Source organism: Salmo salar, chromosome ssa11 (genome assembly GCF_905237065.1).
Source record: "Salmo salar chromosome ssa11, Ssal_v3.1, whole genome shotgun sequence".
Lineage (NCBI taxonomy): Eukaryota > Metazoa > Chordata > Actinopteri > Salmoniformes > Salmonidae > Salmo > Salmo salar.
Genome location: NC_059452.1, coordinates 95,927,877 through 95,940,026, shown reverse-complemented (window position 1 = coordinate 95,940,026; position 12,150 = coordinate 95,927,877). Strand labels below are relative to the sequence as shown.

The following is a 12,150-nucleotide window of genomic DNA, read 5'->3' as shown; positions in this document are numbered from 1 at the left end:
CACCATTTTAAAGACAAGACTCTCGTTAATCTAACCACACTGTCCGATTTCAAAAAGGCTTTACAGCGAAAGCAAAACATTAGATTATGTCAGGAGAGTACCCTGCCAAAAATAATCACACAGACATTTTCAAAGCAAGCCTATATGTCACAACAACCAAAACCACATCTAAATGCAGCACTAACCTTTGATGATCTTCATCAGATGACACTCCTAGGACATTATGTTATACAATACATGCATGTTTTGTTCAATCAAGTTCATATTTATATCAAAAACCAGCTTTTTACATTAGCATGTGATGTTCAGAACTAGCAAACTTCGGGTGAATTTATTTAATTACTCACGATTAACGTTCACAAAATACATAACAATTATTTTAAGAATTATAGATACAGAACTCCTTTATGCAATCGCGGTGTCAGATTTTAAAATAGCTTCTCGGCGAAAGCACATTTTGCAATATTCTGAGTAGATAGCCCGGCCATCACGGCTAGCTAATTTGACACCCACCAAGTTTGGCCCTCACCAAACTCAGATTTACTATAAGAAAAATTGGATTACCTTTGCTGTTCTTCATCAGAATGCACTCCCAGGACTTCTACTTCAACAACAAATGTTGTTTTGGTTCGAAATAATTCATAGTTATATTGAAATAGCTCCGTTTTGTTCATGCGTTCAGGTAACTATCCAAAGGGTGACGCGCGAGCGCATTTCGTGACAAAAAAATTCAAAATATTCCATTACCGTACTTCGAAGCATGTCAAACGCTGTTTAAAATAAATGTTTATGCGATTTTTCTCGTAAAATAGCGATAATATTCCAACCAGGCGACGTTGTATTTGTTCAAAGAGAGAAAGAAAAACATTGAGAATTCACATGAACGCGCATCTCCAGTGTCACTGTTCTCAGCCGGTCCACTCACAAAAACTCCTGCTGTTTTTCGCCCAGAGACTGGAGAGACGTCATTCCACTTTCTGGCGCCTTCTGAGAGCCAATGGAAGCCTTAGAAAATGTCACGTTACACCAGAGATGCTGTATTTTTGATAGAGATGCCACAGAAGGAGAACAAATTGTCAGACAGGGCACTTCCTGTATGTAATCTTCTCAGGTTTTGGCCTGCCATATGAGTTCTGTTATATTCACAGACACCATTCAAACAGTTTTAGAAACTTTAGAGTGTTTTCTATCCAAATCTACAAAATATATGCATATTCTCGTTTCTGGGCAAGAGTAGTAACCAGTTTAAATCGGGTATGTTTTTTATCCGGCCGTGCAAATACTGCCCCTAGCCCCAACAGGTTTTAAGTCTTGAGACAATTGAGACATGGATTGTGTATGTGTGCCATTCAGAGGGTGAATGGGAAAGACAAAATATTGAAGTGCCTTTGAACGGGTATGGTAGTAGGTGCCAGGAGCACCGTTTGGAGTGTGCCAAGAACTGCTACGCTGCTGGGTTTTTCCACGCTCAACACTTTCCCGTGTGTATCAAGAATGGTCCACCACCCAAAGAACATCCAGCCACTTGACACAACTGTGGGAAACATTGGAGTCAACATGGTCCAGCATCCCTGTGGAACGCTTTAGACACCTTGTAGAGTCCATGCCCCAACGAATTGAGGTTGTTCTGAGAGCAAAAGTGTGGGGGGGGTGCAACTCGATATTAGGAAGGTAGATATAGACCAAATAACAGAGAAAGAAAGAAAGAAAAATATATGAAAGATAGAGAGAGATGGCTAAGATGGAGAGAGGGTTATGGAAGGGAGAGGAGTGGGGTCTAGGGTCCAGTGTAGTTTAGTTTAGTGTATGTTTGGGTTATTTAAGGGAGGGAGGGAGAGGAGGGAGAAGAGTGGGGTCTAGGGTCCAGTGTAGTTTAGTGTAGGTTTGGGTTATGGAGGAGGGAGGGAGGGAGGGAGGGAGAGAGGAGGGAGGGAGGGAGGGAGGGAGGGAGAGGAGTGGGGTCTAGGGTCCAGTGTAGTTTAGTGTAGGTTTGGGTTATGGAAGGGAGGGAGGGAGAGGAGGGAGAAGAGTGGGGTCTAGGGTCCAGTGTAGTTTAGTGTAGGTTTGGGTTATGGAAGGGAGGGAGGGAGGGAGAGGAGGGAGAGGAGTGGGGTCTAGGGTCCAGTGTAGTTTAGTGTAGGTTTGGGTTATGGAAGGGATGGAGGGAGAGGAGTGGGGTCTAGGGTCCAGTGTAGTTTAGTGTAGGTTTGGGTTATGGAAGGGAGGGAGAGGAGGGAGAGGAGTGAGGTCTAGGGTCCAGTGTAGTTTAGTGTAGGTTTGGGTTATGGAAGGGAGGGAGAGGAGAGGAGGGAGAGGAGTGGGGTCTAGGGTCCAGTGTAGTTTAGTGTAGGTTTGGGTTATGGAAGGGAGGGAGGGAGAGGAGGGAGAGGAGTGAGGTCTAGGGTCCAGTGTAGTTTAGTGTAGGTTTGGGTTATGGAAGGGAGGGAGGGAGAGGAGGGAGAGGAGTGGGGTCTAAGGTCCAGTGTAGTGTAATGTAGGAGCTAGTGGTGTAATTACACTGGGCTTTTTGAAGCATCCTGTTAACCAGCTCTATCAGTGAGGGGCTAAGGAGATGCACTGTGATGGACACATTCTCTGTCAGTGAGGGGCTAAGGAGATGCACTGTGATGGACACATTCTCTATCAGTGAGGGGCTAAGGAGATGCACTGTGATGGACACATTCTCTGTCAGTGAGGGGCTAAGGAGATGCACTGTGATGGACACATTCTCTGTCAGTGAGGGGCTAAGGAGATGCACTGTGATGGACACATTCTCTATCAGTGAGGGGCTAAGGAGATGCACTGTGATGGACACATTCTCTGCCAGTGAGGGGCTAAGGAGATGCACTGTGATGGACACATTCTCTGTCAGTGAGGGGCTAAGGAGATGCACTGTGATGGACACATTCTCTGTCAGTGAGGGGCTAAGGAGATGCACTGTGATGGACACATTCTCAAAGCGTGACTGACATCCGCCTTAATGCCATCTCTCTCGGTCTCTCTCTCCACTTTACTCTACGTCTTTCTGTCTCTCTTTCGCTCTCTCTCTCTCTCTCCACATTGGCATGGTCTCTGGCTAATTACACTCCAGCCATCACTGGGGGGGCCCTTGGACGTAGCCCAAATGGGACATCAGCACCAGTGCTGGAGATGTTTTTTACACCCCTGTCCTCAGTTATACTGCTCCAACGGGAACTTCACATCTGAGCCAAACTGACACTGAAGTGGTCAGATCACCAAGGTCAATGGGTTGAGTTATTGGACCTCCAACATACGGCATTAGGAGAAGGAGGCTCCACTATGGGTGAGCTGCTCTCCTTAGACCTGGCTCTCCTCTCTGCCCTTCAGGCCACATTCTCTCCTTAGACCTGGCTCTCCTCTCTGCCCTTCAGGCCACATTCTCTCCTTAGACCTGGCTCTCCTCTCTGCCCTTCAGGCCACATTCTCTCCTTAGACCTGGCTCTCCTCTCTGCCCTTCAGGCCACATTCTCTCCTTAGACCTGGCTCTCCTCTCTGCCCTTCAGGCCACGGCTCTCCTTAGACCTGGCTCTCCTCTCTGCCCTTCAGGCCACGGCTCTCCTTAGACCTGGCTCTCCTCTCTGCCCTTCAGGCCACGGCTCTCCTTAGACCTGGCTCTCCTCTCTGCCCTTCAGGCCACGGCTCTCCTTAGACCTGGCTCTCCTCTCTGCCCTTCAGGCCACATTCTCTCCAAAGCCTGGAGCGGCTCGGATTTGAAGACATTCATCTCTAAGCCTTTATTTTCGTTGTTCAGTGCTCTCGTCTTTGGTTTGAAAAGGGCTTTCATCCTTTCCAGGATCACTGGCATCTTATAACTTCTCCAGTGCTGTTTTAGAATATTGGATAACTTAGATGAAGTGTATAGTGGTCCCGTGTGGCTCAGTTGGTAGAGCATGGTGTTTGCAATGCAAGGGTTGTAGGTTCAATTCCCACGGGGGACCAGTACGTGCATTTTTTTTTTTTAAAGGTATGAAATGTATTCACTACTGTAAGTCGCTCTGGATAAGAGCGTCTGCTAAATGACTAAAATGTAAATGTATACACATGATGAAACCGTTCATAACGACGTCAGGATAGAGATAATAGCCTACATGTTTTCATCAATCCTCCCAGACATCCTCCTCTCTGTCTTATGTTTCATCCCCAAGCTTTTACAAATACTATACATTATACAAATATCCAAATATCTCCAAATATACATTTTTGTCTTTCACGGTCATAGGCAAACACAGTAGGATGCTCATGCTCACACCCACTGGCAGGCTTTAAACAATGCTCTCTCTCCCATGCTCACACGCTCCTGAGTGGCCCTGCCCTGAGGTGTTGGCCTCGGCCATTAGTTTAGCTGCTTGTTTTTTTCTCCCATCCAAATGGCTCCCCACTGACAAGAAGGGAATTCTACAGATGAAGAATTTAATTAGCATTATTGTTAAAAGAAGCACACACTGCAATCTGTTGCAAAAACACCATCTGTTATTTTACTCAGAGGACTTCAGTTACTTATTAGGTAGAATTATACAATGATTTCGATTCCTCTCGTTAGATTTTTTCCCTCCCTTCATTATTCTATTGAAGTATTTTTATGTCTCCTAGCGACTAGGCCTCCATTACATTTCATTCTATTGATTTATTTATGTATATGAGACACTCAGCCGTGAATAACATTGACTGGAATGGGTTAACCTTATAATGGCCTGGAGCTGAGAGTAGACAGGAAATAGATGATTTCCTGTGCCACGTTCTGCCTTGTTCTAATGGATGGCCTGCCTGCCTGCCTGTCTGTTTACCTGCCTGTCTGTCTGTCTGTCTGTCTGTCTGTCTGTCTGTCTGTCTGTCTGTCTGTCTGTCTGTCTGTCTGTCTGTCTGTCTGTCTGTCTGTCTGTCTGTCTGTCTGTCTGTCTGTCTGTCTGTCTGTCTGTCTGTCTGTCTGTCTGTAAGTAAGTAATACGGCCCACCACCATGTGTGTCACAGCAGGTGTTCTCTACTGTGTCATACAGTACCATACAGCACAATACAACAAAACTCAGCATCATACAGTTCCATATAGTACCATACAGCAAAATTCAGCATTATACAGCACCATACAGTAAAATACAGCACCATTCAGCACCATACAGTACCATTCAGCACCATACAGCACCATTCAGTACAATACAGCACCATACAGCACAATACAGTACCATTCAGCACCAATCAGCACCATTCAGCACCATATAGCACCATACAGCACCATTCAGCACCATACAGCACCATACAGCACCACTCAGTACCACACAGTACCATACAGCACCATACAGTACCATTCATCACCATAGAGCACCATTCAGCACCATTCATTTACAATTACATTTAAGTCATTTAGCAGACGCTCTTATCCAGAGCGACTTACAAATTGGTGGATTCACCTTATGATATACAGTGGAACAACCACTTTACAATAGTGCATCTAAATCTTTTTTTGGGAGGGGGGGTTAGAAGGATTACTTTATCCTATCCCAGGTATTCCTTAAAGAGGTGGGGTTTCAGGTGTCTCCGGAAGGTGGTGATTGACTCCGCTGTCCTGGAGTCGTGAGGGAGCATGTTCCACCATTGGGGTGCCAGAGCAGCGAACAGTTTTGACTGGGCTGAGCGGGAACTGTGCTTCCTCAGAGGTAGGGAGTCGAGCAGGCCAGAGGTGGATGAACGCAGTGCCCTTGCTTGGGTGTAGGGCCTGATCAGAGCCTGAAGGTACGGAGGTGCCGTTCCCCTCACAGCTCCGTAGGCAAGCACCATGGTCTTGTAGCGGATGCGAGCTTCAACAGGAAGCCAGTGGAGAGAGCGGAGAAGCGGGGTGACGTGAGAGAACTTGGGAAGGTTGAACACCAGACGGGCTGCGGCGTTCTGGATGAGTTGTAGGGGTTTAATGGCACAGGCAGGGAGCCCAGCCAACAGCGAGTTGCAGTAATCCAGACGGGAGATGACAAGTGCCTGGATTAGGACCTGCGCCGCTTCCTGTGTGAGGCAGGGTCGTACTCTGCGAATGTTGTAGAGCATGAACCTACAGGATCGGATCACCTCCTTGATGTTAGTAGAGAACGACAGGGTGTTGTCCAGGGTCACGCCAAGGTTCTTAGCACTCTGGGAGGAGGACACAATGGAGGTGTCAACCGTGATGGCGAGATCATGGAACGGGCAGTCCTTCCTCGGGAGGAAGAGCAGCTCCGTCTTGCCGAGGTTCAGCTTGAGGTGGTGATCCGTCATCCACACTGATATGTCTGCCAGACATGCAGAGATGCGATTCGCCACCTGGTTATCAGAAGGGGGAAAGGAGAAGATTAATTGTGTGTCGTCTGCATAGCAATGATAGGAGAGACCATGTGAGGATATGACGGAGCCAAGTGACTTGGTGTATAGCGAGAATAGGAGAGGGCCTAGAACAGAGCCCTGGGGGACACCAGTGGTGAGAGCACGTGGTGCGGAGACAGATTCTCGCCACGCCACCTGGTAGGAGCGACCTGTCAGGTAGGACGCAATCCAAGCGTGGGCCGCGCCGGAGATGCCCAACTCGGAGAGGGTGGAGAGGAGGATCTGATGGTTCACCGTATCAAAGGCAGCAGATAGGTGTAGGAGGATGAGAGCAGAGGAGAGAGAGTTAGCTTTAGCAGTGCGGAGAGCCTCCGTGACACAGAGAAGAGCAGTCTCAGTTGAATGACCAGCCTTGAAACCTGACTGATTTGGATCGAGAAGGTCATTCTGAGAGAGATAGCAGGAGAGCTGGCCAAGGACGGCACGTTCAAGAGTTTTGGAGAGAAAAGAAAGAAGGGATACTGGTCTGTAGTTGTTGACTTCGGAGGGATCGAGTGTAGGTTTTTTCAGAAGGGGTGCAACTCTCGCTCTCTTGAAGACGGAAGGGACGTAGCCAGCGGTCAAGGATGAGTTGATGATCGAGGTGAGGTAAGGGAGAAGGTCTCCGGAAATGGTCTGGAGAAGAGAGGAGGGGATAGGGTCAAGCGGGCAGGTTGTTGTGCGGCCGGCCGTCACAAGACGCGAGATTTCATCTGGAGAGAGAGGGGAGAAAGAGGTCAAAGCACAGGGTAGGGCAGTGTGAGCAGGACCAGCGGTGTCGTTTGACTTAGCAAACGAGGATCGGATGTCGTCAACCTTCTTTTCAAAATGGTTGACGAAGTCATCCGCAGAGAGGGAGGAGGGGGAGGAGGATTCAGGAGGGAGGAGAAGGTGGCAAAGAGCTTCCTAGGGTTAGAGGCAGATGCTTGGAATTTAGAGTGGTAGAAAGTGGCTTTAGCAGCAGAGACAGAAGAGGAAAATGTAGAGAGGAGGGAGTGAAAGGACGCCAGGTCCGCAGGGAGGTGAGTTTTCCTCCATTTCCGCTCGGCTGCCCGGAGCCCTGTTCTGTGAGCTCGCAATGAGTCGTCGAGCCACGGAGCAGGAGGGGAGGACCGAGCCGGCCTGGAGGATAGGGGACATAGAGAATCAAAGGATGCAGAAAGGGAGGAGAGGAGGGTTGAGGAGGCAGAATCAGGGGATAGGTTGGAGAAGGTTTGAGCAGAGGGAAGAGATGATAGAGAGAGTAGCGGGAGAGAGAGAGCGAAGGTTGGGACGGCGCAATACCATCCGAGTAGGGGCAGAGTGAGAAGTGTTGGATGAGAGCGAGAGGGAAAAGGATACAAGGTAGTGGTCGGAGACTTGGAGGGGAGTTGCAATGAGATTAGTGGACGAACAGCATCTAGTAAAGATGAGGTCAAGTGTATTGCCTGCCTTGTGAGTAGGGGGGGGAAGGTGAGAGGGTGAGGTCAAAAGAGGAGAGGAGTGGAAAGAAGGAGCCAGAGAGGAATGAGTCAAAGGTAGACATGGGGAGGTTAAAGTCACCCAGAACTGTGAGAGGTGAGCCATCCTCAGGAAAGGAACTTGTCAAGCTCATTGATGAACTCTCCAAGGGAACCTGGAGGGCGATAAATGATAAGGATGTTAAGCTTGAAAGGGCTGGTAACTGTGACAGCATGGAATTCAAGTGAGGAGATAGACAGATGGGTCAGGGGAGAAAGAGAGAATGTCCACTTGGGAGAGATGAGGATTCCAGTGCCACCACCCCGCTGGCCAGATGCTCTCGGGGTATGCGAGAACACGTGGGCAGACGAGGAGAGAGCAGTAGGAGTAGCAGTGTTATCTGTGGTAATCCATGTTTCCGTCAGTGCCAAGAAGTCGAGGTGCTGGAGGGTAGCATAGGCTGAGATGAACTCTGCCTTGTTGGCCGCAGACCGGCAGTTCCAGAGGCTGCCGGAGACCTGGAACTCCACGTGGGTCGTGCGCGCTGGGACCACCAGGTTAGAGTGGCAGCGGCCACGCGGTGTGAAGCGTTTGTGTGGCCTGTGCAGAGGGGAGAGAACAGGGATAGACAGACACATAGTTGACAGGCTACAGAAGAGGCTACGCTAATGCAAAGGAGATTGGAATGACAAGTGGACTACACTTCTCGAATGTTCAGAAAGTTAAGCTTACGTTGCAAAAATTTTATTGACTAAAAATGACGAAGATGATACAGTACTGCTGGCTGGTGAAGTAGGCTAGCTAGCAGTGGCTGCGTTGTTGACTTTGTTTGAACGTGTAGCTGGCTAGGTAACCTATTTTCGTCGCGGGGGACTAGCTAGCTAACCTCGATAATTACTCCAAACTACTCCAAACTACACAATTATCAAACTATGACAAAGTCAACTAACACTGCACTAGTCAAATCGTTCCATTGTAATGTATTCGTTTCTACAGTGCCGCTAGTCAGTAAAGGTTGGCTAGCTAGCAGTGGGTTTGACGATGACTAGGTGTGTTGACTAAGTCTGGACAACGGCGTCGCGTCGCGGCGCGGCTGGCTAGCTAACCTCGATAATTACTCTAAACTACTCTAAACTACACAATTATCTTATATACAAAGACAGCAAAGACAGCAAAGACAGCTCTGTAGCTATGTAGCTAGCTAGCACTACACTAATCAAGTCGTTCCGTTGTAATGTAATAGTTTCTACAGTGCTGCTAGTCAGTAAAGGTTGGCTAGCTAGCAGTGGGTTTGATGATGACTAGGTGTGTTGACTAAGTCTGGACAACGGCGTCGCGGCGCGGCTGGCTAGCTAACCTCGATAATTACTCTAAACTAATTACTCTAAACTACACAATTATCTTGTATACAAAGACAGCAAAGACAGCTATGTAGCTAGCTAGCACTACACCAATCAAGTCGTTCCGTTGTAATGTAATAGTTTCTACAGTGCTGCTAGTCAGTAGAAGTTGGCTAGTTGGCTAGTTGGCTAGCTAGCAGCACCATACAGCACCATACAGCACCATTCATCACCATACAGCACCAATCAGCACCATTCATGCACCATATAGTACCATACAGCACCATACAGTACCATTCAGCACAATACAGTCCCATACAGTACCATACAGCACCATACAGTACCATTCAGCACCATACAGCACCATTCAGTACCATACAGCACCATACAGCACAATACAGTACCATTCAGCACCAATCAGCACCATTCAGCACCATATAGCACCATACAGCACCAGTCAGCACCATACAGCACCATTCAGTACCATACAGTCCCATTCAGTACCATACAGTAAGTACCATACAGCACCATACAGCACCATTCAGTACCATACAGTCCCATTCAGTACCATACAGTCCCATACAGCACCATTCAGTACCATACAGCACCATACAGCACCATACAGCACCATTCAGTACCATACAGTCCCATACAGCATCATACAGCACCATACAACACCATTCTGCACTATTCAGCGCCATATAGCACCATACAGCACCATTCAGCACCATACAGCACCATACAGTACCATACAGCACCATACAGTACCATATCTCAGGTGTATCAGAACCTGAATGTAATGTCGATCTCACAGGGATTTACAGTAGTCATTTACATTACAGAAGTTGTTTACATTACAGTAGTTGTTTACATTACAGTAGTTGTTTACATTACAGTAGTTGTTTACATTACAGTAGTTGTTTACAGACTATTTACATAGGCAGGGCAGTGCTTTCCCTGGCCACCCTAGTCTCATGCCATTGCGATGTGTGATGCTGAGCTGAGCTGTTTTGTAGGTGGCCTCCCCCACTCACCTCCCTCCCCTCCGCTCACCGTGTCGCCCCTGTATGTGTCCCCAGGCGGCAGCGAGTCCTCCTGGGACAAAGAGAAGCTCCAGTCTCCCCCCTCCTCTGGTGCTGCCCACAGCCTGGGTCACGCAGGCCTGTCAGGGCAGCACGGCCTGTCCAGCTCCCAACTCAACTCCCTGCAGCAGAACCACCTATTGGCCAACCGTGAGTCACACACACAAACACAAATACACACATAATGTAACACACACACACACACACACACACACACACACACACACACACACACACACACACACACAGCCTCCCTCCTTCCCCTCTCTCCACATGTCTCCCTCAGTCTGTCACTACCCCCTGTATGGTCACCTGTCTGTGCTATGGTTAAAGTGATACAAAGATATCTACTAAGGTGTCTTAATGTACTGTGCATGAAAAAGTTAAACATCCATGGTGTGTCTATTAATAATCTACTGGTGTCTATTAATAATTTTTATTTCACCTTTATTTAACCAGGTAAGCTAGTTGAGAACAAGTTCTCATTTACAACTGTGACCTGGCCAAGATAAAGCAAAGCATTGCGACACAAACAACAACACAGAGTTACACATGGAATAAACAAGCATACAGTCAATAACACAATAGAAAAGTCTATATACAGTGTCTGCAAATGAGGTAGGATAAGGGAGGTAAAGGCAATAAATAGGCCATAGTGGCGAAATAATTACAATATAGCAATTAAACACTGGAGTGATAGATGTGCAGAAGATGAGTGTGCAAGTAGAGATACTGGGGTGCAAAGGAGCAAGATAAATAAAATAAATAACAGTATGGGGGATGAGGTAGTTGAATGTGCTATTTACAGATGGGCTATGTACAGGTGCAGTGATCTGTGAGCTGCTCTGACAGCTGGTGCTTAAAGTTAGTGAGGGAGATATGAGTCTCCAGCTTCAGTGATTTTTGCAGTTCGTTCCAGTCATTGGCAGCAGAGAACTGGAAGGAAAGGCGGCCAAAGAGGAATTGGCTTTGGGGGTGACCAGTGAGATATACCTGCTGGAGCGCGTGCTACGGGTGGGTGCTGCTATGGTAACCAGTGAGCTGAGATAAGGCGGGTCTTTACCTAGCAAAGACTTATAGATGACCTGGAGCCAGTGGGTTTGGCGACGAGTATGAAGCGAGGGCCAGCCAACGAGAGCGTACAGGTCGCAGTGGTGGGTAGTGTATGGGGCTTTGGTGACAAAACGGATGGCACTGTAATAGACTATATCCAGTTAGAGTGTTGGAGAGTGTTGGAGGCTATTTTGTAAATGACATTGCCGAAGTCGAGGATTGGTAGGATAGTCAGTTTTACGAGGGTATGTTTGGCAGCATGAGTGAAGGAGGCATTGTTGTGAAATAGGAAGCCGATTCTAGATTTCATTTTGGATTGGAGATGTTTAATGTGAGTCTGGAAGGAGAGTTTACAGTCTAACCAGACATCTAGGTATTTGTAGTTGTCCACATATTCTAAGTCAGGACCGTCCAGAGTAGTGATGCTGGACGGGCAGGCAGGTGTGGGCAGCGATCGGTTGAAGAGCATGCATTTAGTTTTACTTGCATTTAAGAGCAGTTTGAGGCCATGTAAGGAGAGTTGTATTGCATTGAAGCTCGTCTGGAGGTTAGTTAACACAGTGTCCAAAGAAGGGCCAGTAGTATACAAAATGGTGTCGTCTGTGTAGAGGTGGATTAAAGAATCACCAGCAGCAAGAGCGACATCATTTATGTATACAGAGAAAAGAGTCGGCCCGAGAATTGAACCCTGTGGCACCCCCATAGAGACTGCCAGAGGTCCGGACAACAGGCCCTCCGATTTGACACACTGAACTCTGTCTGAGAAGTAGTTGGTGAACCAGGCGAGGAAGTAATTTGAGAAACCAAGGATGTTAAGTCTGCCGATAAGAATGTGGTGATTGACAGAGTCGAATCCTTGGCCAGGTCAATGAATACAGCTGCACAGTATTGT

General features: G+C 47.7%; 1 protein-coding gene across 12 annotated transcripts in view; it reads left to right on the top strand.

The window, feature by feature from the left end:
* The window catches only part of LOC106592083 (dachshund homolog 2), a 312,801-nt gene that overhangs the window by 223,464 nt on the left and 77,187 nt on the right, over positions 1-12,150 (top strand). For 8 of the 12 annotated variants that reach the window (XM_045690134.1, XM_045690133.1, XM_045690131.1 and 5 more), the window contains exon 4: positions 10,203-10,355. The exons of the other annotated variants lie outside the window; for them this stretch is intronic. In XM_045690134.1, the coding sequence (XP_045546090.1) occupies positions 10,203-10,355 (153 nt within the window). The remainder of the gene's footprint in view (positions 1-10,202; positions 10,356-12,150) is intronic. 12 annotated transcript variants of the gene reach the window in all.